General features: G+C 44.5%; 1 protein-coding gene across 2 annotated transcripts in view; it reads left to right on the top strand.

The window, feature by feature from the left end:
- Wdfy4 (WDFY family member 4) overlaps positions 1 to 27230 on the top strand; it is a 228805-nt gene that overhangs the window by 63036 nt on the left and 138539 nt on the right. For both annotated transcript variants that reach the window (XM_021643461.2, XM_021643458.2), the window contains exons 14-22: positions 18562 to 18776; positions 19591 to 19685; positions 20442 to 20658; positions 21065 to 21141; positions 22545 to 22766; positions 23760 to 23938; positions 24188 to 24419; positions 25630 to 25775; positions 26710 to 26821. In XM_021643461.2, the coding sequence (XP_021499136.2) occupies positions 18562 to 18776; positions 19591 to 19685; positions 20442 to 20658; positions 21065 to 21141; positions 22545 to 22766; positions 23760 to 23938; positions 24188 to 24419; positions 25630 to 25775; positions 26710 to 26821 (1495 nt within the window). The remainder of the gene's footprint in view (positions 1 to 18561; positions 18777 to 19590; positions 19686 to 20441; positions 20659 to 21064; positions 21142 to 22544; positions 22767 to 23759; positions 23939 to 24187; positions 24420 to 25629; positions 25776 to 26709; positions 26822 to 27230) is intronic.

Raw genomic sequence — 27230 nt, 5'->3', positions numbered from 1 at the left:
AAGGCATGCCCAGTCTCATCAGGAGAGTGGGGAGGGGCCCAGACACTGAGACGTACAAAGGAAGAAGCCTATTTGGTTTTGTTCAGCTGACCTAAATGACGTGAGTGGGCCTGGGAAGGTCAGCCATGGTTTCAAGAGCCTTGCCTGCCAAGCTAAGAGATTTGAACCACTGTCAGTTACCAAACATTGTGGCCACCAATCCTTCTAAATTTAATGACCACATACTCTACAAGGGTTATGCAGACAGTAGATCACGGTCAGATCTCTCGTGTCATCCAATGATCACAGACTGTGGGGAAAGTTAGGTAACAACTATGACCTCTTACTCAACAATATCATTATTTTTATGACAGTTATGAAGATGAATGAGTGCCAAGGCTGTTGCCATCTGAGCAGAAAAGACTTTAATCCAATAGGGGAACCAACTTAGCACTAAGACATATTTATGTTTTTGCATTGAGAGAATTTATTTTTTAATAATCATTATTATTTTTATTTTTTATAATTTATTCACTTTATATCCTGATTATACCCCCCCTTGTTTCCTCCCAGTCCCACCCTCCAACCCTATTCCCATCCTCTAGACCACAGAAAGGGGGAGCCCTCCTCTCCTACCATTTGACTCTAGTCCATCAAGTCTCATCAGGACTGCCTGGATCCTCTTCCTCTGTGGACTGGCAAGGCATCCCCACCAGGGGGACATGATCAAAGAGCAGGTAACAGAGTCCATGCCTGAGAAGATCCCTGCTCCCCTTTCTAGGGAAACCACATGAAGACTGAGTTGACTGTAGGCTACAGCTGAGCAGGGGGTCTAGGTCCTCTCCATGCATGGTCCTTGGCTGGTGCATCAGTCTCTGCCCCCCTGGGCCCACATTTGTTGGCTTTGTTGGTCTCCTCATGGAGCTTCTGTCTTCTGAGTCCTTCCATTCCCTCACTCTTTCTGAGACTGCCTGCACTCTGCCCAGAGTTAGGTTGTGAGTGTCAGCATCTGCTTCAATCCGCTGTTGGGTGGAGTCTTTCATAGGACATATGTGTTAGGCTCCTGTCCTGTTACCTCTCTTCAACCTGTTCTATTTGCCCTTCTAAATGAGAATTAAGCATCCTCCCTAGGGTCTTCCTTGATATTTAGCCTCTTTAAGTATGTGGATTTTAGTATGTTTATCCTGTATTATATGTCTAATATCCACTTATAAGTGAGTGTACACCATGTATATCTTTCTGGTTCTTGGCTACCTCACTCAGGATGATCTTTTCTAGTTCCATTCATTTGCCTACAACTTCCAAGATTTCCTTGGTTTTAATAGGTGAGTACTATTCCATTGTGTAAATGTATCACACTTTCATTATCTATTGTTCAGTTGAGGGACATCTAGGTTGTTTCCAGATTCTGGCTATTACAAATAAAACTTCTATGAACATAGTTGAGCAAATGTCCTTCTTGTATGGTAGAGCATCTTTTTGGTATATGCCCAGGAGTGGTATAGCTGGGTCTTAGGGTAGTACTATTCCTAGGTTTCTGAGAAAGTGCCAGATTGATTTCCAAAGTGGTTGCACAAGTTTGCACTCCCACCAGCAATGGAGGAGGGTTCTCCTTTCTCCACAACTGTGCCACGAGCTGCATGTGCTGTCACGTGAGTTTTTGATCTTAGCCATTCTGGTGGTTGTAAGATGGAATCTCAGAGTGATTTTGATGTGCATTTCCCTGATGACAAAGAACATTGAGCATTTCTTTAACTATTTTTTGACCATTTGATATCCCTCTGTTGAAAATTCTCTGTTTAGCTGTTTCCCATTTTTTAATTGGATTACTTGGTTTGTTGCTGTTTAACTTCTTGAGTTCTTAAATATTCTGGATATGAGCCCTCTGTCACATGTAGGGTTGGTGAAGATCTTTTCCCAGTCTGTAGGCTATAGTTTTGTTCTGTTGACAGTATCCTTTGCTTTACAGAAACTTTTCAGTTTCATGAGGTCCCACTTATTAATTGTTGATCTAAGAGCCTAAGCTGTTGGTGTCTGTTCAGGAAGTTGTCTCCTGTGCCAATGAGTTCAAGGCTCTTCCCCACTTTTTCTTCTAACAGATTTAGTGTGTCTAGTTTTATGTGAGGTCTTTGATCCACTTGGTCTTTAGCTTAGTTCAGGGTGATAAATGTGGATCTATTTCCATTTTTTATACATATGGACAATCCAGTTAGACCAGCATCATTTGTTGAAGATGCTATGGCTTTGGCTTCTTTGTCAAAAATAGATGTATGGTTTCGGTTTCTTTGTCAAAAATAAGTGTCCAAAGGTGTATAGGTTTATTTCTGGGTCTTCAAATTGCTTCCATTGATTCACCATTCTGTTTCTATGCCAGTACATGCAGTCTTTATTACTGTTGCTCTACAATACAGCTTGAGATCAGGGATGGTGATGCCTCCAGATCTGTTATTGCATAGGATTGTTTTAGCTATTTTGGTTTTTTTTTTGTTTGTTTGTCTGTTTTTCCATATGAATTTGAGAATTGTTCTTTCAAGGTCTGAAAGAATTGTGTTGCTATTTTGATGGGAATTGCATTGAATCTGTAGACTGCTTTTGGTAAGATGGCCATTTATACTATGTTAATCCTACCAATCCATTAGCATGGGAGATCTTCCCATCTTCTGATATCTTCATAAGTTTCTTTCTTCAGAGACTTGAAGGTTTTTTGGATAAAGTCTTTCACTTGCTTGGTTAGAGTTACAACCACGATAGTTTATGTTTTTTGTGGCTGTTGCAAATGGTATTGTTTCCTAATTTCTTTCTCAGCCTGTTTGTCTTTTTCATACAGGAGGGCTCCTGTTTTTTTTGTTTGTTTGTTTGTTTTTTGAGTTAATTTTGTATCCAGCCACTTTTATGAAAGTGTTTATCAGCTGTAGGAGTTCCTTGGTAAAATTTTTTGGGGTCACTATCATATCATCTGCGAATAGTGATACATTGATTTCTTCCTTTCCAATTTATATCCCCTTGATCTCTTTTAGTTGTGTTATTGCTCTAGATAGAACTTCAAGTACTATATTGAAGAGATATGGAGAGAGTGGGCAGCCTTGCCTTTTCCCTGATTTCAGTGGAACTGATTTAAGTTTCTCTCCATTTAGTTTGATGTTGGCTATAGGTTTGCTGTATATTGCCTTTACTCTGTTTAGGCATATGCCTTGTATCCTTGATCTTGCCAAAACTTTAAATATGAATGGGTGCTGGATTTTGTCAAATGCTTTTTTGGCATCTATGGAGATGATCATGTGCTTTTTTTCTTTCTTTCAGTTTGTTTATATGGTGGATTGCATTGATGGATTTCATGTATTGCACCACCCCTACATGCCTGGGATGAAGCCTACTTGGTCATGGTGGATTATATGTTTGATGTGTTCTTGGATTCAGTCTCCAAGTATTTATTGATTATTTTTTGCATCAATGTTCATAAGAGAAATTGGTCTGTTATTCTCTTTCTTTGTTGGGTCCTTGTGTGGCTTAGGCATCAAGGTGACTGTGGCCTCAGAGAATGGGTTTGGCAATGTTCCTTCTGTTTCTATTTTGTGGAATAGTTTGAGGAGTATTGGTATTAGCTCTTCTTTGAAGGTCTGGCAGAATTCTGCCCTGAAACCATCTGGCTCTAGGTTTTTTTGTTTTTTGGAAGACTTTTGCTGACAGCTCCTATTTCCTTAGGGAATATAGGACTATTTAATTTACTTATCTGGTATTGATTCAACTTTGATAAGTGGAATTGACCAAGAAAATTGTCCATCTCATTTAGATTTTCAACTTTTATAGACTTTTGAAGTAAGACCTAATGATTCTTTGGGTTTCCTCACTGTTTGTTGTTATGTCCCTCTTTTCATTTCTGATTTCGCTGATTTGCATAGTGTCTCTCTGCCCACTAGTCAGTTTGGCTAAGGGTTTTTCTATCTTGTTGATTTTCTCAAAGAACCAACTCTTGGGTTCGTTGGTTTTTTTGAATTATTTTCTTGGTGTATAATTTATTTTTTTCATCCTGAGTTTGATTATTTCCAGCCAGCTACTCCTCTTGGGTGTGTCTTCTTCTTCTTCTTCTTCTTCTTCTTCTTCTTCTTCTTCTTCTTCTTCTTCTTCTTCTTCTTCTTCTTCTTCTTCTTCTTCTTCTTCTTCTCCCCCCCAGGGCTTTCATATGAGCCATAAAGTTGCTTGTATGAAATGTTTCGAATTTCTTCTTGAATGCACTTAGTGCTATGAACTTCCCTCTTAGCACTGCTTTCATTGTGTACCATAAGTTTGTGTATGTTGTGCCTTCATTTTAATTGATTTGGAGAAAGTCTTTAATTCTCTTTTTTTTATTTCTTCCCTGACCCAGTTGTTATTGAGTAGAGAATTGTTCAGTTTCCATGTGTGTGTAGGCCTTTCGCTCTTTCTGTTGTTGTTGAGGTCCAGCTTTAGTCCATGGTGGCCTGATAAGATACAAGGGATTATTTCAATCTTCCTGTGTCTATTGAGGCTTGCTTTGTGACCAACTATATGGTCACAATTTTGGAGAAGTTTCTGTGAGGAAAGGTGTACTTTGTGTTTGGGTGAAAAATTCTGTAGATGTCTGTTAGGTCTATTGGATTCATGACATCTGTTAGTGTCATTATTTCTCAGTTCAGTTTTTGTTTCGTTGACCTGTCCTTTGGTGAGAGTAGAGTCTTGAATTCTTCCACTATTAATGTGTGGGGATTAATGTGTTGTTTCAGTTTTATTAATGTTTATTTTACAAATGTGGTTGCCCTTGTATTTGGGGCATAGATGTTCAGAACTGAGATGTCTTCTTGGTGGAATTTTCCTTAGATGATTATATGAAGTGTCCTTCCTCATCTCTTTTGATTAGTTTTGGTTCAAAGTGTATTTTATTAGACATTAATGGTTACTCCAGCTTGCTTCTTGAGTCCATTTGCTTGGAAAATCTTTTTCCAGCCCTTTACTTTCAAGTAATGCCTATATTTGTGACTGGAGTGTGTTTCTTTTATGCCATTGAGTGTATTTAAATGAAATATAATCATCAGGTTTTAAGTGAGTCATTTGGTGAAGGGATAAAATGTGAAATCCTTGCTTTCTAAGTTAGTGTTTCTAAATGTGAACCCCTATTAGGCATAGAAAGCTAAGCTTTGGTTTTATATCATAAATTTAATACTGACCTAAAGGTTTTAAATAACTCTTCACTCTAACAAATTTTGATATAAACATATTATCTTTAATGTAATATATGTAATGTATCTTTATATTCCACAAACCTTCATACAACATACATTAACTTTTCAGCTTTGTCCTCACCTTTCCTTTATGGAAAGTTACTTACATTAGGAATTTTACTTCACCATTCAAGGTCCTTCCTTATGCAAAAGCATTTAACCTCCTTAACTGATACTTAGAACTGTTGGCATCATTGCTACTTGATGGCTCTTTTGTCTCTTAGTTTTCCTTAAAATCTTAGGAAACTTAAAAAAAAAATAACATCATAGTCTAATAAAAACCCAGGAAGCTGTTGCAGATACACAGGAAAGGAACATTGATGGTCCTGTAGACATTTTTGTTTTTTTCTCTACCAAAAATAATTGAATTAACTGATTGGTTAAATATTTAAAAGTGTTATAACATAACAAGCACTCAGCCATTGCTTTTGCTATAAAGTGTTAAGGCTCCACATGGGCCCACAAGGGAACTTGAAACAGGATGAAGTGTGGCATCTCTTCTTTATTTTGTACCTCTTTTACTTCAAGTCAGACACGTGCCCAACTCAGAACAGACATGCAAATCACTCAAGGCATGACTGCCTGAGTTTATTTCTTCTTTCCTGAAAGCCAAAGACACAGAAATGATTGTTTCAAAGCTTCTGTCACTTTGGACTCCAGGAACCACTGAGATCCCCAGGACAGGCCATCATCCATGTGAGGCAGTTCTCCTTAAGGATGAGACTGTCGCTTGGGGCAGAGCTAGCTTCTCTGCCCAAGAAATGAGGAATCCTTTGGACCACTCTAAAGCACTGTAAACAGTGATCAAGAAGACCTCATTTTTCAGCAAGACTGCACAATTATGAGTATCTCTTCCCTCTTTGCCCAATTCTTTCTCCATTTAACTATAAAGACCAGGTCAGTACCCTGAATATGGGCACCTCATTAGTGAAGCCCTTTTTCTGTTTCCCTCAAAGCATCACATTGAACAAATCTCTATGTCCAACCATCATATGCCTCTTTAGTTGACATATTGTGACCTGTGGCTGAGCCTGACCTGCCATCCAAGTTGACACCTTTGCCCTAAACTCCCTAAACTGTTAAGCCATGAACTACAAGGAATTTGGGTTAATTTAACAACTTCAGTTTATGGGAACACTCATAAGTTTTTGGTTTTATGTGAACAAGGTGTAAACACCCCAAGGACAAGGCTATACATAATGACCATACATTAAAAAACAGGCCACTGCCCCTTAAAGGCATTAAAGCGTTAGAGGCATCGCTTGTCATTTTTAATAAACAACTGATCTGATTATTTCTCCCATAGGATTAAGCAACCCTTAATTCTAAACCTTCACTTCCAAAGGCATGACTCTTAAAAGACCCAAGGAAAAAATTGCATCTCTCTTTGTTTTTAAGAAAAATTGAATTGATTTATTATTTGCATACATTAGCTAGCATGCATATTCTTTACATACCTTACCTACACACGTCAAAGGGAATCTTTTTTATTATAATATTTTATTTTAATTTTTATTAATTACAGTTTATTCTCTTTGTATTCCACCTGTAGCTCCCTCCTTCTTCCCCTCCGAATCCCACCCTCCCTCCCTCTTCTCCACCCATGCCACTCTCCCAATGTACTGATAGGGGAGGTCCTTCTTCCCTTCCATCTGATCCTAGTCTATCAGGTCTCATCAGGAGTGGCTGCATTGTCTTCCTCTGTGGCCTGGTAAGGCTGCACCCCCTTGAGAAGGAGTTGATCAAAGAGCAGGCCAATTAATTTATGTCAGAGACAGCCTCTGTTCCCATTACTAGGAAACCCACTTGAACTGCCATGGGCTACATCTGTGCAGGGGTTCTAGGTTATCTCCATGCATGGTCCATGGTTGGAGTATCAGTCTCAGAAAACACCGTTGTGTCCAGATTATTTTTGGTTCTGTTGCTCTCCTTGTGGAGCTCCTGTTCTCTCCAGGTCTTTCTATATCTCCCTTCTTTGATAAGATTCCCTGCATTCTGCCCAAAGTTTGGCTTTGAGTCTCAGCATCTGCTTTGATACTCTGCAGGGTAGAGTCTTTCAGAGGCCCTCTGTGGTAGGCTCCTGTCCTGTTCCCTGTTTTTCCCCTCTTCTGATGTCCATCCTCTTTGCCTTTCTGAGTGAGGATAGAATATCTTACCCAGAGTCCTCCTTCTTAATTAGCTTCTTTAGGTGTACAGATTTTAGTATGTTTATCCTATATTATATATATAATATTCACATATGATGAGTATATACCCTGTGTGTCTTTCTGCTTTTGGGATACCTCACTCAGGATGATCTTTTCCAGTTCCCACCATTTACCTGCAAATTTCATGATTTCCTTGTTTGTAATTGCTGAGTAGTATTCCATTGTGCAAATATACCACAATTTCTGTATCCATTCTTCAACTGAGGGACATCCGGGTTGTTCCCAGCTTCTGGCTATTACAAATAAACTGCTACAAACATGGTTGAGCAAATGTCCTTGTTGTGTACTTGAGCCTCTTTTGGATAGATGCCTAGGAGTGGTATAGCTGGATCTTGAGGAATCACTATCTCTAATTGCCTGAGAAAGCACCAGATTGTTTTCCAAAGTGGTTGTACAAGTTTACATTCCCACTAGCAATGGAGGAGGGTTCTCCTTGCTTCACATCCTCTCCAGCATGTGTTGTCACTTGAATTTTTGATCTTAGCCATTCTGATGGGTGTAAGGTGAAATCTCAGGGTCGTTTTGATCTACATCTCCCTGATGACTAAAGGCACTGAGCATTTCTTTAAGTGTTTCTCTGCTGTTTGATATTCTTCTACAGAGAATTCTCTGTTTAACTCTGTACCCCATTTTTTAATTGGATTACTTGATTTTTTTTTCTGTTTAACTTCTTACGTTCTTTATATATTCTGGATGTTATCCCTCTGTCAGATACTAGGTTGGTGAAGATCCTTTCCCAATCTGTAGGCTGTTGTTTTGTTCTGGCAACAGTGTCCTTTGCTTTACAGAAGTCTTTTCAGTTTCACAAGGTCCATTTATTGATTGTTGATCTCAGAGCCTGTGCTGTTAAGTGAAAATAAAGAGGTCAATGGAGGTCAACTTCCTCCTATGCGAAGTTAGGTTAAGGTCCCCTGTTTTAGTAGCTAGTCTGAAGAGGGAGGTACCCATTCAAGGGGAAACTTTCAATTCAGTAATAAGTGTTGGAAAGTTCAAGGAGCTCTAAGTCAGCTCAGGGACACCACGATCAGCTTCATCTCAGGGAATGAACAATCTCAGGCTGTCTTGTCTCCTGCTCTATCTTATATAACATCATAACAATCTTTTCCTTTGATACTGAATTTTGTTCTGTTTTGGGTGCTCTAAAGAAATGAGTTCAGGAAAAGTGATAATGCCCGAGGTCAGAGAGGAGGGTGGGATTGAGAAAAATGAGATTCCTTAGAATTTCTCATCGGTCTTCACAAAGCCTCTAAAATTTTCTTACTAGTTTTCCATTTCTTTCTTTGCTAAAGCATCTCTCTTTTAAAATGTTTTCTAATTTCTTGAGATTAGCCATCTCATATTTTTTTTTTGCTTCCAGAGGTTTTAACATTACAATTAAATCTGGTTGCCCATTTTTGGTCTCTACCTAGGACTTCTAGTTCAGTGTGGACAAAACAAAGCAAAAACAATCTGAAATGTCAAATGTCTCATATTTTTTCTCAAACACTCAAATTGTTGAACTATCACTGAACACAGAACCTGCTGGCATCACACTAGTCTTTCTCTGAACATTTACTCCTTCCTTGAATTTCTGTTTCCACTTTTAGCATCTCTCTAAATTTTTCTTTTTTGGAAATTATGGTCTCTCTGCTATCAGGTGTGATGGGAGGAGCTCCCTTGGGCTCTCCTCAAGGTCTGCTCCTCCCACTCTCTGGATTTATTTTACACATTTAGGTGGACATAAAGGGGCCCAAGATGGTGGGGTAGGATTCATTGTCTTGCCTAGGCTGTCTTGTGTCTTGAGGAGTCCCCCAACACCCCCATTCCACTGGGCTGGAGGGAGCAAGTGTTCCTTATTCTTTAGTCTCTTCATGATCAGGCATTTCATGATGGATATTTCTATCTTCTCTCCTTTCATTTTTAGTCTATGTGTACAGGCATTTTGCATGAATGCCTAGCGCCCATGGAGGCTGTTGGATCTCCCTTAACTAGAGTTACAGTTGTTAGCCACTGTATGAGTTCTAGGAATTGAACTGGGTCCTCTGGAAGGAGGGCCAGTGGGCCTAATTGCTGAGCCATCTCTCCAGCCCTTTGGTACTCTGTATTTCTAAATTAAAGTTTCCCTTAGTCAGGAGAGGGAAGCAAGCAGAGTTAGATACTGGGAAAATGGAGGGGAAAGGGGCAGACTGCTAGCTAACAACAGTTCTGAGAAATGCTTTTACAAATAAAAGGATGCTCATCAGTCAGCTTAGGATAAACCACTGAGCTACCATCAAACAGAGAGAGAAGCCCAGGCCTGGGGACATTCACTCACTCAGACAACATGGATGGTTGAACTAGAACCTGTGTTGGTGCCTGTTGCTGATCCAGATGGCTCCTTTTATGAAAATGGCTTGTCTTTGGGCCTCAACCAAGGGTCCCCTCAAAGAAGTAAGAAGTAGTTTATTCTGAACTAAATGTGACTATTGCCTGGGAACACAGAGTCAGTGTTTCTTGAATGACACGTTCCACTATGAATACAACCAGCACTGTGACCATCAGAGCCCACATGCCGTTATCAACACTGTATCTGCCAGATATTTGGGTGAGGATGGCAGGTAGGTGGGTTACAGCAAAGAAAGGAAAACCCTGTATCAGTTTTAGAAGCTATTTGATGACATCCTTAGCTTTTGCGTTGGTGTAAGCTAATGGTCTGATAACTTAATACATTTCATAGGCTTTAGCTGATAGATGAAAGGAGTTAGGTCAGATACAAAGATGGTCAACAAATTGACTTTTAAGGGGATTCAAGGCATCCCAACCAATTTTGGCTCTGGATCTGTAACATTCCAACTCCACAATCATGAATATTTTAATCAGTCAATGAGCCTTGTACATTGTTCAATACAGACATAGCTTTTTACCCCTGGGATCTTCAGACAGCAATTGGAAAAGTTAACATTGTTGCTGAGTGCTGGGTATTTATTCCCAAAGTGAGGCCTGGGCCAACTTGCTGTTGGCCAGGTTGCCCTTTTTGCAAGAGGCGTGGCCATGGGAAAGTATGGAGAGCAGTGACCCACCCAGATCCAGGCGATTTGGAAGACTGTGGTCTATCTGCAGTCTGAAGTATGAGTTAAGACTGAGTTAAGCGTCAAGTGTGTCCCAGAGACCTGGTGGCTCTGAACAAGGCCATAGCTGTGGAGGCTTCCTGCATAGTCCAGGTGGACAGACACAAGGGACATGAGCTGCATTTATTTGTGAACTCATTTGTGCCTAAGTTTGGAAATGGCGTCATTTTTCTGGAAGTTGCTATGAATTTCAAACACTTGAACTAATCATACGGGTTTCAAATAACTAAAATATTGACAGTGCTAAAAGCTATGGACAGCATGACGTGAGGTTGGGTGATCGAAAAGAGCCACTTTCTCCAACAAAGAACTTTGTAGAGATCTGTGTTTGTTACTGTATACTGCAGTTGATATTTTCTGTTTTCTGTCTTTTCCACTGAGCCCAACTTTGAATATTTCCATTATTTTCTGGTGAAAAATTTTAGGCTCTACTCAAAATCCAGGAGGCATCTTGGGGTGATCTATTAAGCAAAGCAAATGCACCCGATTTTACATGGAGATGGCTAGGAAGTCTCAGTGGGCCTGGCTTGATGGGGTAGGTGTTAACATCAGGCAGGATTCATGTGGCCCACATGGCAGCTGATCATTCTTCTAGTTTCTTCAGCTCTCTTACTCTGCCACTTGCTGGTTTTTTTTTTTTTTTTTGCACCTCAAGTTCAGCTACTCAGATTAGGTCTAGGTCATGGAAATTACAGACTCAATTTCTTGGGACCAGGAATCAGGGGAAGGCATGAGACAGGGAATAGAAGTAGGAAGGCCTCTAGCCACGGGAGGTAAACTTACCAGGTAGAGTTTAACTAAGAGGGACAATAAAACAAAAGCAAACTCTCCCTAGCAAACCAGGCACTTCTGTTTGGTCATCTGTTTATGTCTCTTCTGAGGGACCAAGTTCTCTTCGATACAGTGAAGGCAGCATGTACAATGAACATTGACTTCAGAAGACAGCCTGAAATGGCCCTTGTCCTGACATTTGTTATCGTGACCTAAGGAGACTGATGGAAGCATTTCTGGCCTCGGGGCCTTACCTACAAAGTACGTAATGGTTCCCATTGAGAAGAGCAGTGGAGAGGGAATCTGGGAGGCTGTAGCAATGTGCCCTCTATGTACAGGCTCGGTGTGCTCCTCACCCTGAACTTCCGCTCTCACAGCTGGCTCCCAGGAGCTGAGGTCATGGCACACACAATCCTGCCATGTTAATTGGAAGGTAACGCAGCTTAGTCAAACATCAGCCAGCTTACGGCTGGAAGAAGAGTGATGGCCAAGAGGAGAGTGGAAGGTCCCTACCAACCAGAGTGATGAATCAGAATTCAGCAGGGTAGACATCAGTTGCCGGGCCTGCACCTGTGTCTCATAGGCTGCCTTTAGCCATGTGCTGCAAAGAAGCTAGAATGTGGACCATCACATACTTCAAACATAAAATAACTACACTGAGTTTTTTTTTTTTTTTTTTTTTTTTTTGTAACTTAGTTGTGCGGTTTGTGGACACAAACTTGTTACAAGGTAACTTTGTTTTGCAACATCATAGGTTAGATATGGCTGAGGACCTAATGGTTTCACAGCCTTCCAAAACGCACCATCAGTTGTGTGGGAACCAAGAGTTGCAACACAGGAGTCTGTGCAGAACACGGCACATTCAGTCCAGGACAGTTAGAAAAGAAAAACATTTTGTGAATGTGAGATCCTAGGCTTCTGCTTTCAGAAAGCTTGACCTATATTCAGTTGCAGTCTAGAAAGATGGAGGTGAATCCAAGGCTCATTTATTCACAGCTAGCTTGGGTTTAGCGATCAGTCTGTCCAGGTACGGCAGAAAGGACACTTTTGACATGGATTCCGTTAATCCAATAGAAATTATATTCTCACGTGTAGCTCTGTTAGCTTGATAGAACCTAGACTCATCTGGGAAGAGAGTATCAGTGGGAGACTGTCTAGATTAGGTTGCCCTGCGGCATGTTAGTCAGGGGAGTCTCCCGATCATGTTAATTAATGTGGGAAGACAGGCCACTGTGGGTGGCTCCATTCCCTGAGCAGGCGGTCGTGGATTGAACAGCAGAGAAAATGAGCTGAGCACCAGGATATGTGTGTTAATTCATTCCTCTCTGCAGTTCACCTTGCAAGGAAGCAGACCAGTTGCTTTAAGTTAACTGCTGTCTTGATGTCCCGAAAAGGTGGACTGCAACCAGGAAATGTGAGCCAAAAATCCCAAGGGGGAAAAAAAAACAAACTCTTCATCTCTTAATTAGTCTTGTCAGGCTATTTTACCATAGCATCAGAAAAGAAAACTAAGATACACTTAACCCAAGACCACAAACTCCCAAGCTTAGGATGCTATAGGCACACATGAACATGCCGTGCTGGTGGGACTGTAGCAAGATGTCAAATTCATGCCATGGGAAGAAAGAAACAATTCTAAGTAAGCAAATGGGGGTGGAGGGACAAAGCGACTTGCCAAGTACTGTACTTCCGAGGGCCCCGTGCAGCCCTAGCGTCCTTCTTACAACCCTTGGTAACAGCAAGAGTGCATGTAACAGAAAACCTGCTGCCTCCCTCCCCAAATGAGAGATCTCAACCAAGCTGGAGCAAACAGCTAACCTAAACATGGATGACTAAAAAAGCCCCTGGCTCTGGTTCTAGAAGAAGCTGGCTTTGGGCGTAGTGCCTTTACGTCTGTGTCAGTACAGCACTGTGGACCGATGGGCTCAACACGCCCCCCTCCTTGAACATGCTTAGCTGTATCAGCCAGTGTTCCGTGAAAGTAAGAAGGCGAGGGAGGCTTCAGGCTTTGGTAAGGAGAGGAGACCGTAAAGCTTTTGATTGTGGAGATGATTATCTCATCTCTGGTAAGGCCATGTTGGCTGATGGAGGGAAGCATGAGGGAAAGTGAGCCAATGGAAGGAAATTGAGATCCCACAGGAAGTAGGCTAATTCTGTCTGCTGTCCTAACTCCAACGACTCATCAACTTCCCAAGTTCCCTTCTCTTGGAGGTCCTATCACATCTTACGCCACCTTCCTAGGAACCAAGCAAACAGCACATAGTCCCTCAGGGGACAAGCCACGTCTAAATGATGTCACCCTTCCACTGAGACCCAGTTCTTTCTAGACTCTGGGACTTATTAATGTGGACCAGGAAGAAAGTTGGGCAGAAAAAGGGAAATAAAGAAGAAAAAATACTCCAGGAAGGACTTAAGTCTTGACTGTTAAGTGGAGAAAGTAGAAACGGACTTAGGGACACCTCACAATTGCTTTGTGAATTAGCTTTGAGAGTCCAACCGCCAGCCAGCCTGGTGACCCTTCCCCTTACCTTAGTCCTAATTGAACCACCTTCCCCTTTCCTGCGTTGGAAGTATTATGCGTTAGGGAAATCAATCCATTTTCAGAGGGAGAAACCAGACTGGTTTCCTGCTACTGCTCATATTTTCACTAAAACCCCACTTTACTGGAACCAGCATTGAAAAAAGAAACCAGCACATTTTATTCAAAACAAGACAATATTGGTATTGATGGAGCTGCAGTGATCATGAAGACAATCAATTTTGCCTCCTCCATTATGGGGTATCGAGCAGTTTTGGAGTGAACTTGTGGCAACATTAGACAGAATCAGCATTTCCCCTTTGAAAACTTGTTCTTTCTTTTCCTTTTTGCATATTTAGATTGTAATTATACCTCTCTGGTTGGGGGAAGGGAGTGAAAACACACACACATACAAACAAAGTCAAAGTCCCTAAAGCAATAAGTAAATACTTACTGGTAATGAGAAATTGGAGATTGGAGACATTTCTTTTTAATTCTTATTAATAATACATTCTGATATTATTTTTGCATCTTGCTTCATACAGACTGTCTCCCCAACTCTCACCCTAAATTAAAAGTGTGCAGTTACCAAATGACAGCCCATATTCTGGTAGAGACAATGGTCAAGGCAGGAGGAGGCATGGTCCCTCTCTGCTGTCAGGAGCACAGAGAGGAGATGACTTTCACGTGGATGCAGCTAGAGAAAGAGCCTCAGAAGAAAGATGTAGGAAAACGAGTCAGGAAAGCTGATGTGTTTCCACATAGAAGAGGTCTTGGAAGTACCAGCAATGGTTCTGCAGTCATCTTACATACACCATCTTCAGCATCACTGCTTTTAGATCCTGGCCCCTGTTGGGCTAAGCATGGGTATCAGCAAGCTCAGACCACCAGAGATCACATTTAAAGGGAAGCCTGCTATAGTTTAGGAATGGCTTGAATATGCCCCTCAAGGGTTCCTGTGCTGGAAGCTCCATTCCCACTGGGGTGGTGTTGAGGTGGTGGGGCCTGTAAGAGGTGGAGCCTAGGGAGAGGCCACTGGGGACACTGCCTTTGAAAGAAAATAGCCAGCAGGTTGTCTCAAAGAGGAAAATGGGTTATTTTGTCATCTCTGGCTTCCTGTCTCACCTTGTGATCTCCCACCCTTGCTTCTGTCCTTGCCATAGTGCCATCAGAATGTGACGCAGCCAAGTAGGTATGCCATAACCAGAGTCAAGCACAAATCATGGCCTTGACCCTCCAGAAACACAAGCTAGAAATGTGTGTGTGTGTGCGTGTGTGTGTGCGTGTGTGTGTGTGTGTGTGTAGAGTACCAGCAATCTCACTACGATAACAGAAACCAGGCTAATTCTAACCATCTTCTCTCCATGGTGAGATATGTCTTCAGCACCAGCTAACAGTGGTATTGACAAAATAGTGACATTTTTGAATGGCAAACACCCTGCTCAGCAGGGAAATCATTGAAGTCTCTTTGACACGGTTGTATACCTCCAGCTTTTAAGACAGAAGTATTACTAAGGGTAACTTAGACAGGAGACATTGAATGGCTTGAGGGAACTTCAGGGTAAAAGAGCTGGCCACACAAGTCTAAGGGCTCGAATTCCTGTCTCTGTCTCTGTCTCTGTAATCCCAGCATCCCTCCTGCTGGGAGACGGGAGGCAGAAAGAGAGAACCCCTGGATGCTTGTGTGGCGGTGAAAAACACAGCAAAGAGACCCTGTCTTAAGATAGAAGGCGATGACAGATGCTGACGTTGTTCTCTGACCTCCACATACGTGAAGTGGCACGCCGATGTGCTCCTCCAGACACACGAGGGTGCTCTCTCTCTCTCACACACACACACAGACACACTCACACACACCACGCACCACCACACGTAGGGAAGGGAGAGAAAAGAAAGGGGAATTACTGAATGTGTTAAGTTCGAGACAGGAGTTACAGGGGCCAGGCAGGTAAGTCTTGAGGTTGGCTGTGGGAACTATTGTTTTTTTTATATAGCTTGTGCTAGTGGCAAATAACATAAATACATTCTTTCCTTGTTGAAACCCACACGCTGCAAAATCGCAAGCCAGCCGAGTACCAGTGTTAGTCCTTTCTGTCCTTCAATGACAGGAAGATATGCTTGACTGTCTTTTGGCGCAAAGCTACTCAAATGGCTGCATCTGGCAAGAAGATGATGCAGTGAGGTGATTCTGAGAGTGAAGCCCAGTCACTTGCCGTGTGGCTCCGAGTAACTTGCCTTCTCTGAGCTCAGATTTCTCATATGGCATTGTGATTACACAGTCTATTCGTGTTGGAACCCTGAGAACATGTCCTAAACGCCCAGGAGTTACCGATGCCACAGGTAAAATGTGGCCCTTAAAGTAAACATCCTCCCTTCTACCTTTTACAATCCACGAGACGTGTTCAGGGCTATGGGAATCGTCTGCCCTCCCAGACATCGAACCCTGTTATTGCATGTCCACTACTGTGTACCGACCATCTCCCTGGCTTCTCACCCTTGTCACCTTTGGTCCATGAATCTCTTGAGAACAGGCAGTGTCTGCCTTACCAGTATAGGGCCCTTAGTACCTGTTGGAGGAACAAGAGAAAGAAAGGAGTGGGGAGGTTCCAGGAAACCTCTGTAGAGGATGGGAGTAGCAAATGTCTGTGACTTGGGGAGACCAGCTGCCAGTCTCATGAGAGAGGTGACACAGCCGGCCTCTGGATCCGCATATTCCAGGGATAGAAAATGAGGCATGCGTCCTGAGCACGTGGGCTTTGCTTCATGTCATTATTCCCAATTGAGCAGAACTTTGATGGCGCAGCATTTGTACTGTACTGAGTATCCCAAGTCATCTAAAGGCAATTTGAAGGTGCAGGATGATGTTCATGGGGTAAGCGGAAACACCATGATGCTTATATAAAGCACCTGTGGGTTTTGGCATTGGCGGTGGAGTCCTGGAATCCTTCTGTCGTGGGAGGGTTGGAGATGACTGCATTTAGCCTTTGTGGTTCCTCCCAGCTTCACTATGCTCTCCTAATGCCACCTCATTGGCACTGGAGTGGATTTCTTAAACCACAAACTAGAGCAAAGATTTAAAATACAAAAAGGGTGATGACGCCTCGGGTCATTGTACCAGGAAGTGGAGTCTGGGATCAGAACGGGTCTATTGTGAGCTGAGCACTCAGGAGATGGGGGACCGGGACTCACAGTGGTGCAGGGGGAGGGCTGGGTTCTTGCTTGAGCCAAGTGAAGGGCAGTCTGAAAAGGAAATTGCACCAGAGTCTGGAGGATGCTGTCCTCACAAGATATGTTCTGGTGTGCTTGGGTGTGTTCGTGTGTGTGTGTGTGTGTGTATGCACTTGTGTACTGTTATGCATGTGTGTATACACATATGCATGCCTGTGTACATTAGGTGTATACATACATATGTAGGTATGTGTACATATGTGCTCCTGTGCATGTATGCATGAGGGAATCTGTGGGCCCTGGGCAGTTACTGTCTTACAGTGGACACCCATCCAGAGCAGGGGCATTGATAAGCACATTGCTCACAAAAAGTAGAAAGTCCCTTGTAACAAGGTCTAACTGATAATCTTTTCACTTGAAACTTTATCTTCTCAGAGTAGAGACTGTCCTTTTTTATTAAGGAAAATGCAGGCCCCTGGCCCTGGGTCTGTATCACTGGAGGCCTCATGCTTTCATGAAGGAAGGAGATGACAAAAGAACACATTGTCCTCACTCAGATGACTGCTTTGCACACTTTGTGCTCCCTGTGCTTTGAGGGATGCAAAGAAAGTGAAGGATCTTGAGCCTGAAAGAGTAAGATGGGGTGCCATGTCTGTGGAACACAGTGTGCTATGGCTAAGAGAAGGCCAGAGAAAACGCCTTGGTGTGGAGTTTATGACTAGCTGCCATGTCAACCTTCAGGATGGTGTCTGCCAGAGCCGGTAGTGTTGTCCTTATCTCTGTCTCCATCTCCCTGTCTCCTCATTTCTGTGTCTCTATCTCTCTCTGTGTGTGTGTGTGTGTGTGTGTGTGTGTGTGTGTGTGTTTGTATTGACTGTTTTTGGCTCATTCAGCTAGGGTAGATCCTACCTTTTGTACTCAGGGCTACAAACTAAAATGTAGAAATCCAGTGAGTGAATCCAGCGTGGGGATGTGGGTCAGCTTAAGTGGCCACTCTCCAGGACCAGTAGCTTTCCGATAGAAAGCCATAAATCTGTACGACAAGATTTTCCCACCTTTCATAGAAGCTGTGTATTTAGATTTTGATATGAAATCTTCAGATTTTTCAGTGTTAGCAATCAACTCAGAAAGTTTTCCAATTTTTTAAAGATTTATTTATTTATTATGTATATAGTATTCTGCTTGCATGTGTGCCTGTGGCCAGAAAAGGGCAGATCTCATTATAGATCTGCTTATGAGCCACCATGTGATTGCTGGGAATCGAACTGAGGACCTTTGGAAGAATAGGCAGTGCTTTTAACCTCTGAGCCATCTCTCCAGCCCCAAGTTTTCCAATTTTAAATGGTTCCAACCACACATTTCTGAGGACGACCCAGACTCCCTCCTGCCTCTGAGCAGCCCACAGTCTGAGTTGGTGGCTGATCCCAGTGGCTGCCCTTCCTAGCCTGTCATTGCAGGTGAGGCTAGCATTCAGAAGAACAGCTGAGACAGCTGGGGTAGAAGTGGCTGTGGGGGGAGGGGGCACAGGTGGCCTAACGAAGCCACCCAGAGGACATTCTGCTCTCCCAGGCTTACAGCTTGCTTTGGTCACCTCCTAGCTTTCTGAGGAGATCCAGTGCTCTATGGCCAGTCACCTCTTGTCCCTGGTGAAATCGGAGAAGAACCGCCAGGTCATGTGTGAGGCAGGGATGCTCCAGACACTCATGACCTTTTGCCACAGGACCCTCAGGACGAGTGGCAGTGTCCTGCATTCGCTTCTCATCAGGATCTTTGAAAAGCTCGGTTCCCAAGCCATTGAGCCAGATGTGCTAAGGTACTGCATGTGCTAAGCATTAAACACCATAGTGTCCATGGCAGGATGATGGGTACACTGTGGACAACCGAGTCTATGGGCCAGGTATCCCCACTCCCCCTCCTCTCCACTCCAGCACCAGATGTGTATGCACACAGACAGACACAACCTCATCTGGAATGCTCTGGGAAATGGAGGTGTCAAGGATGAAAAGATAGAACTAAGCCTCAAGGCCTGGCCTGGATCCACAGGCCAGATTGCAAAGAGCTGCACTTGCAGTGGCAATGGCAGAAGAAACAGGAAGGGGACCAGAGGCAGGACTCCACTGAATCCTTCAGAGGAAGAATAGAAAAGTCTTGGGAGAAGGGACAAGGGAGGCAGAGAAGGGACATGCATCATGCAAGAAAGGTCAAGTCTCTCAAAACCTTTACTGCCCTGCAGCAGGACAGGGAAGATGGCCCAGGTTCACACTCACCAGACTACTCTTTACAAGGGAGTAGAGGGACAGAGAGTTACCCCTCCAGCTGGGTCTGGAACCCAGGAGCTATGCTCTTTTGGACACTCTCAGCCGGGCTAGACCAGGCCACCAAGCTAAGCACACAGGAACTCTCCTTAGAAACCTGTTAACAGTGTGTAGCATGAGGCCTCTGGCTTGAAGTTCCCAGCTTCACCAACTCTGAGCTGGATAACAAGGCAGGGACACACATTTCTGGGTGGCTTTCAGGAAGCTTATTTCAGGGGTGGGGCCATGAACCCTGGGCGTCCAGGGAAGCCGTCTGGAAAAGTTTGCCTGCAACATATCTTTATCTGCCTCTCTTGATGTTATGATATTCAGACAGTTTCTAGGCTTCGGAATTCATCCACCTCAATCAGCTGCTGGGAAAAGCTTCCATTCATCTCACAGGCATGAAGATGATCCCGGGTGCTCAGGTGAGGAGAAAGAACTGGACAAGTTGAGGGGGTGAAAAGTCAGCATTTTTATTCCTGAGGAGTGATTGTTTATCAGATAGAAAAGTGGGCAGATTTAAAAGGTGACTTTTCCTGCTGTTCAGTGGGGCAGATGAGGTATACTGGAGGTAGGGATCCCTGACCCTTTCCATCCACAATCACAAAACAACTGTCCTATTTCCTCTACAACCCATGGGTACCACATGTGCAGAGGTGAGCAGCAAAGCTTTTCGTAAAGTTCATGGCTTAGGAGCGAAGTACGGTGCCAAGAGAGAAAGCACTGGGATGATGTCCATCTGAAAGCATGCCATACCAGAGAACCAATTTAGAAGAAAGGACGTCGTAGACACCTTGGATATAAGATTGCACAGAGCTCTGAGTCAAGCAAAGGGCAGCTAAGAAGCAAAAATAGAGAAGTGGGCTTGGAGCTGGCAGCCAGAGGCAGGCTGATACAGAGGACAGTCACTGTAAAGCCAGCAAGGGATGCCCAACAGCAGCTGCAAATGCTATTTCAGAAGAAGAAACACGCTGGAATTAAAATGAAAGGTCCCTTAGAGCTGACTATTGCCACCATTCCATGACATCTACATCAGCAGAGTATGGACTGAGGGTCCTTTTGGTTTTGGTGGCATTTGCAGGCTGTTCCGTCAGGCTGTGGCAGGTGCATTCAAGATATTGCCAGAACAGGAGTGAATCACATCAGGCAAGGACACACCTTTTCCTTGTTTTCTGCCTCAGGGTCATGTGCAGACTCAGTTGAGAAACCTACAGATGTCAAACCACCCCTTGGAGGGTCTCAGGATGTCAGGTCCTCATGGACCGCCCAAGATTCAGCCACAGCCCTTCAGACAACACTGAGCCTCATCTCCATGACCTCCCCTCGAAATCTTCAGCCTCAGAGAGCAGCACTGACTCCATCATTTGTGGAATTTGACATGTCTGTGGAAGGTTATGGGTATGGAGGACTCTCATATATTTGGAAAATGACTGATTAGTATCCCAGTACCTCTGATGATCTATAACACCGGCTACAAAATTGTGGCCTCCGCTGATTCTCATTGCTCAGGCAGAGGTGTGTTTAAGGAGTAGATTCCCCTCTCTCTAGTGAGGAAGGGCAAAGTGTCTAGACTTGAAGGACCAGAGCTCTCCTCTTCCCTATTGTATCTGCTTCTAGAATGTTCTCCATCTTGTCCGGTCTCTACTGAGGAGACATTCTCTCTGGGTATTCTTGGAAGCCTGTGGACTAAGAGTGCACATGGCCTCCTAGCAGTAGGATGGAGCAAGGAGTTGTCTCAGGCCAGATGATTGATGCAAGGGATTGGCATGCGGTCCAATGACGTGCAACACTTCCTTATTTCCAGCTGTCTGTTTATTCCAACCGTGTCTACGATCATGGGGACCAGCACAGAGCACTCCATCTCTGGGGGGACTGGATCAGGTAAGCATTTTCCAAGTCTTTGGGTGGCAAGGAATCTGGTTTCAGATTTCTATGCTCTATCTCCAGAAGGCACAAGTCTTCCCTTAGTCCCAACTTTTTGCAGACGAGGCCCCTTCACCCTACTACATCTACTCACAGTCTCTTAAAGCAGGTATCCTACTCATCATTGCACGGGCTCATCCCACAGCCAGGGTCTCAGGTAGCATTGCCAACTATGAAGAGGCTGCATCCAAGTCTGAGCCATTGTATGGGATCCTAGAATAGGCTGAAATGGAGCCTCAGAGGCTGTCAGCTTTTTCTAGAGAGGGTGTAAGTACCTCCATCAGGAGAAGGTCAATCATGGTAGATGGTTGCTTGATATCAGCTTGGAGCCTGGGTAGGATTTTCAAAACATCGCACCAAGCTGACAACATACTGGGGAGGGTATGCAAGTGCTCAGATGTGCCCGAATCCAGCCCTCCCTACTGTCAAAGCCAAGTCCCAGGTTTCAGTGAGAACATGGTTTCTCTAACAATTTAGGACCAACTTCCTTTTTGCGGGTGGTACCAAGTGTGCTAACATGGCTGCAGATGCTGAGCTAGTGGGAACAGCGGCCCCATCAGTACTGCCAACCCTGCTACAACATGAGAAGATATGGGCTTTCCTTGGACTAGGTCATTTCTCTGTCCTGTCCAGCGGGAGTTCAACGGGTTCCTAAGGAGGGGGCGAAAAGAATGGGATAGGAAAAAGAGATGCGAAGGAGAGCAGGTCTATAACCTGATCTCACTCTCGTTTATTTGAAAAATTTCACACAACTTTATAGGGAGAGGGCAGGAAGGGGAAATGTGTCAGCAAAATAGTTTACAAAACATAACAGGGTGATTAATGATGATGCAGAACACCGCAAGAATGTTTACTAAAAGAGATACTACAAGAATGTCAGCTACTATATCTCAAAAAGTCTAGCCTGAAGAACCCATGTCTCATAAGTTCCAGAAACATACATTTCTCACCCACGACCTTGTTGCAGCTGTCTGTAACTTTCCACTAGCTGGTCTTGGCTCCTGGCATTTCTCCACCTTAGGTTTTGCTGAACTAGTCTCCTCACCTCTGTGGGGCCTAAAGCCTGGCTTTCAATCAGTTGCACCAAGTCAGATATTGATAAGCCCCAGGACAGTGACTTCCCTGTCCCCTTGGCAAGAAAGGCTGCGTGGACTCAAGGTCATCAGGAAGACCACAAACTGCCAAGAACCTCTTCTGGCATGAGCAGTGAGAAGCCTCCCATGCCGGGAGTGTGGAGTAGGCCAGACACAGAGCTAGAACCTGGTAGACAGCCCAGCTATGTGGAGTTGGAGCGGCCTGGCATCTCAGCTGGCTTCCTCAGCAGGACAAAGTCTGAAGCTGTGCTTGTGCTCCACCCCCAGGTGCTCCCAGGACATTCCCTCCGCCGGCAGGCCTCACCTTCTCCTGTTGGTTCCTGATCAGCCGTCAGGCCACTGCCATGGAAGGCCACCCCCTGCGCCTTCTAACCCTGGTACGCCACCTGGCCCGGACGGAGCAGCCTTTTGTCTGCTTCTCCGTCAGCCTCTCCATGGACGACTTCTCCTTGGTCGTGTCCACAGAAGAGAAAGAGTTCCAGCCCCTGGGTAAGGCCTGGGGATCCGAAGCTTGTGTGGGCCACAGCTGGGGAAGAGACCTTCTGTGTCTTCATCTTTTGAAACTGCTCCCTTGGCTTCCATGCTCCCTTGGCAGCCAGCTTTTGGCTTGTGGTGACAGGTCTAAGACATGTTTGCCATGTGCCGCTGTGGTCTGGGCCCCATGGCTCTACAACTCATGCTCATTGGCTTTCGAGAAAACTAGTTCTGCCCTGACAGGAGGAATACTGGTGGGACTTGAAGTTTGTCTCACTGGACCACAAACTACATCATTAGAGCCAGGTTTATGAAGAACACACTCAGCTTAGTTGGGGCTGAGGTGGCCCTAGACCTGTCCACAAATGGCCCTAATTCAAAGGGTTGACAGGAACTCTGTGTGGCAAGCTGGTGACTCCTCCTGGCTCTGCCCTTCAGACTTGTGCATATTCCCAAGATTACCTGCCTTATGGCCAAGCCCAGATACCTTCAGTCATTATTCCTGTGTATGGATAAAAGTCACCGGCTCAGAGCTAAGTGTATGGAATGTCCCGAGAATGGCCACATTCTTGGCACACAGCCAGACTGCTTGGCTCCTTCTCTCAGGTCACCTGACACACGCCATCACCCTGGCACTCAGTGGATAGTGCCTGGCTGAAGCCTGCTGGAGCTGACCTTGGGTGATTGGCCTAAGCTCTTTGCCTCAGGGTAGTGAGTGGGAGCAACGACAGCACCGTACCTCACAGGGTTGTAGGCTGGTTAAATGAGGTGATACTATAGCTATGCTCAGCTCATGTCTGGTATGGAGTCTGAGCTCAGCGGCTGATGGTGGCAGCTAATGGTGTAGGCGTTTTTTTTTTTCCTTAATGGAAGGGAGTATAGTCTGGTCTGTATCTCCACAGAGGTAAGGGCCATGTGGACTGACCAGGGATACAATCGTCCCCAGTGCTTTTGGGTCTCTGTAGCATGATGTCTCATGTGAGGTCCAGTGTTTGCTCTCTTTTGCAGATGCCATGGAGCCTGAAGATGAGGCAGAGCCCTCCGCAGGCCGCCAGCTCCAAGTCAGGTGTGGCCAGCTCCTGGCTTGTGGCCAGTGGTATCACCTGGCTGTGGTGGTCAGCAAAGAAATGAAAAGGCATTGCACCGTTACCGCGTATCTGGATGGACAAGCCATTGGCTCAGCCAAGGTCAGTGTCTAAGCCGAGTTGTTGGTGCCTTGATATGATCTGACAATTACTCACTTCCCCATTTTTACTTGTTATTTGTGTGTATGTGTGTGTGTATAGATGTGTGTGTGTGTGTTTGACTTTTTAGACAATAAAGTTTTATTTTGGCGTGAGAAATTTGGCTCATGGTGTTGTGTATGTAATATATCACATATATTACTTCGATCAGCTCAGGGTCAAGCACTCTCTTCCTCTACCCTGTTTTAACAGATGTTGTATATTCAGGCCTTACCAGGGCCTTTCCTTTCAATGGATCCATCTTCATTCGTGGATGTTTATGGCTATATTGGGACCCCTAGAGTTTGGAAACAAAAGTCATCGTTAACCTGGCGTGTTGGGCCTGCGTACCTCTTTGAAGAAGACATATCAGTGGATACTCTAACACTTATTATCAAGCTTGGCCCTCGGTACTGCGGTAACTTTCAAGCTGTGCACCTTCAAGGTATGGAGTGCTTTGATTTATGATGATTCTGCTGCTATCAGTTTTTAAGTGGGCACCCAGTTATTTATAGCATGTTTATAAAGAATAGGCTCAGCGCGGGTCAATCATTAGGGAAGGCCTTAGTAATTGGATCATTATATATTTACAACCCAAGAGAAACTGTCACAGAAGAGGAAATGACAATATCCTTTATGTTTCAACTCCACAGCACCTAATGGAGGAGGGTAGGTGAGTAATACTGTCAGCAGAGAAAGGGAGGGGATTGAGATAAATAAGTTACATTCCTTTTAATGAAGATGCTTTTTAACTAAAGTATACTGTTGTCCTCAATTATTAAACAGGCAGACAGCATCCCCATTTTCCTTATTGATTGTTGGCTGTTCAAGCAGAGAGCTTGCTCTCTGAGCTCTGCCAGGTCCAGGGGGTCAGTTTCCATCTGGAAAGAAAGACAAATGCATCTGGGTTGAAGGCCTTGTGTGCGGCTAAGGGCGATTGAGTGCTGCTGAGTGCTCCCGTTTCCAAGACCAGGTCTTGTGTGAACTTCATTTCCTGTGGCAAACGGCATTGAGCAGAGCAACTAGTCCAGGTCTGGAGCCTGCGTTTCACTGACTCTGTATCGGCACAGGGGTCCTTTATTAGGAGGCTGTTGTCAGTTACCTGGGGCCCAGAGTGCTGATGCTAAGTCGGATATTCACAGTAGCTATGCAGCTCTTAGGTCTGTCAGCCCCAACACCTTTCAGAAAAAGTTACTTAGCAGCTTGGAAGGGAAGAGAGAGATTTGACAGATGTTTCTCCTCTCGTAGTCTCCCACCGAAGCACCTGCACTTTCTGAAAGAGTCAATTGTCAGTCTTGAGAGATTGCCCAAAGTGTTGGTTGCTGTCATTGTTTTGATTTGGTTTTGTCCCTATAGGGTCTCACTATATAAACCAGGCTGGCCTCCTACAGAGATCCATTTGCTTCTGCCCACCAAGGGCTGGAATTAAAGGTTGCGCACCACCACACTGGGTCCTGCCCTGGTTTTTCTATTAAGTATCAGACAAGCATAGGTGGGGTAAAATGTTTCACACACAAATATGCAAAATGTAACAACATGCAGACATTCTTCCAGTGATCCCTCTGCTGCGTGGCAGTGGGTGTTTAAGAGTTGGGGTGTCAATTTCTTTCTCAAGTAAAAAGAGGCTAGAACTGACTAGAAATATGCTGTTGTAGGAGAAGGCCCAGATGGTGAAGCCACGCCCCTCATTGCAGAGGAAAGGGTTTCCTTTGGTCTTCATGTATCCAGCTCTTCTACCACAAGCATCCTGAGCATCAGAAACACCTACAATGAGGTGGACAGCCGTCTGATCGCCAAGGAGGTACAGCTTCCTACATCGCTCACTCTTCCCCACTGCGGCCTTCTTCAGCTTCCATGGCTTCAGTACCTATCCTGTGCTTGCTCATTTGTGGGTGGATACATACACAAATATCACACCTCTAGATTCATTTGCTAAGACACAGCCTGCTTCTCCACCAGGACTCAGCCTTTTCTTTAAAATTGCATAGAAAAGAATATGTGTGCTCTCCCTGGTGAAGAACTTGAAATACTTTTAATATCATTTTGATTTTGGAAACTCAATTACTGGCCTTCCCTTTGGACACTACCACTCTATGAACTCTGAAATGTGGATGGGTGGATGCAGTTTTGTTTTTAAAATGAACTTATAGAGCAACAAACAAATGTATTGCAAAGAAAGATGCTAGGTAGCTTACCATTTCCTAATTCCTGCAGAAATATCTCTTTTGGGTTCAGTGCTGACATACGTTGCTTGGTTTGTTTGTGTGCTCTCCACTCTCATGGACAAAGGGCCCCCGGATCAGAATTGAGGCCCTGGAATGCACCAAATGGCCTTTGTGCCTTCCTGCATATCCCCTGGTACAGGAAGGCAGGATTCCTCTCCTCCTGGGTTTCTGGAATTAGTAGTAGAAGCTGGGCCCCAAAGAGCCTGGACTGAGGAGGTCTTGGTAGTAGTACTTTATCATTGCTGTCATTGAGGTCCTCGTCATTGGCCTCCTCTTTTTGGGGGATGCAGATCGTGTGCTTACTTTACTTACAATTGTACCACAGTTGGGGTGTGAGACAATGATCCCACATTTTAGCTTCAGCCCCCAATATTGTCCACTCTATCATCCACTAATTGTCACATGTCCAATGCCAGCCTTGGGCCTTGGGATGTCTATCCTCCAAGGGCTCCTGAACAGCATTCTCTTTCCCGAGGGTCCCATGGCACTAATTGTTGTGATTTCCTCTAGATGAATATTTCCTCCCGCGATAGTGCCACTCCTGTGTTCTTGCTGAGAAACTGTGCTGGACACCTCTCAGGGTCACTTCGGACTCTTGGTGCTGTCGCTGTGGGCCAGTTAGGTAGGGCAAGCACCAGACTCTGCTTTGGGGAGGAGGGCTTGTGCATCCTAGACCTCTGGGGTGTGGGAGACAAGATGGAATGTCCTGGGGAGGTCTTTCGAGAAGGGCCAGACTTGAGAACAAGCTCAGCCAGAGTGTGAACAAAGAGTGCGGCTAAGTCAGTGTGCTGCATCTGGTTGGTGAGCTCAACCCTTGACCCCATGGTATCCCTGCAGCACAGGGGCTTAGCCCTGGAGCACAGTGTGGCCTGTGAGCAGGAGCCATGTTGTATTTGTTTGTGTAAAGAGCTCCAGTTTCTCTTCCTAACTTATCTCAGTTGCACGGGTCCTCTCTGGCTGTACATGGCATAGACACAGGCTCTACATGGCAGAACTGCTGTAACACACTGACGACATACCCTCTTTGGTTC

The sequence above is a fragment of the Meriones unguiculatus genome, chromosome 9 (genome assembly GCF_030254825.1).
Source record: "Meriones unguiculatus strain TT.TT164.6M chromosome 9, Bangor_MerUng_6.1, whole genome shotgun sequence".
In the NCBI taxonomy this organism is placed as follows: domain Eukaryota; kingdom Metazoa; phylum Chordata; class Mammalia; order Rodentia; family Muridae; genus Meriones; species Meriones unguiculatus.
Note: the sequence above shows the minus strand (reverse complement) of the source record. Positions and strands in the feature narration are given on the sequence as shown.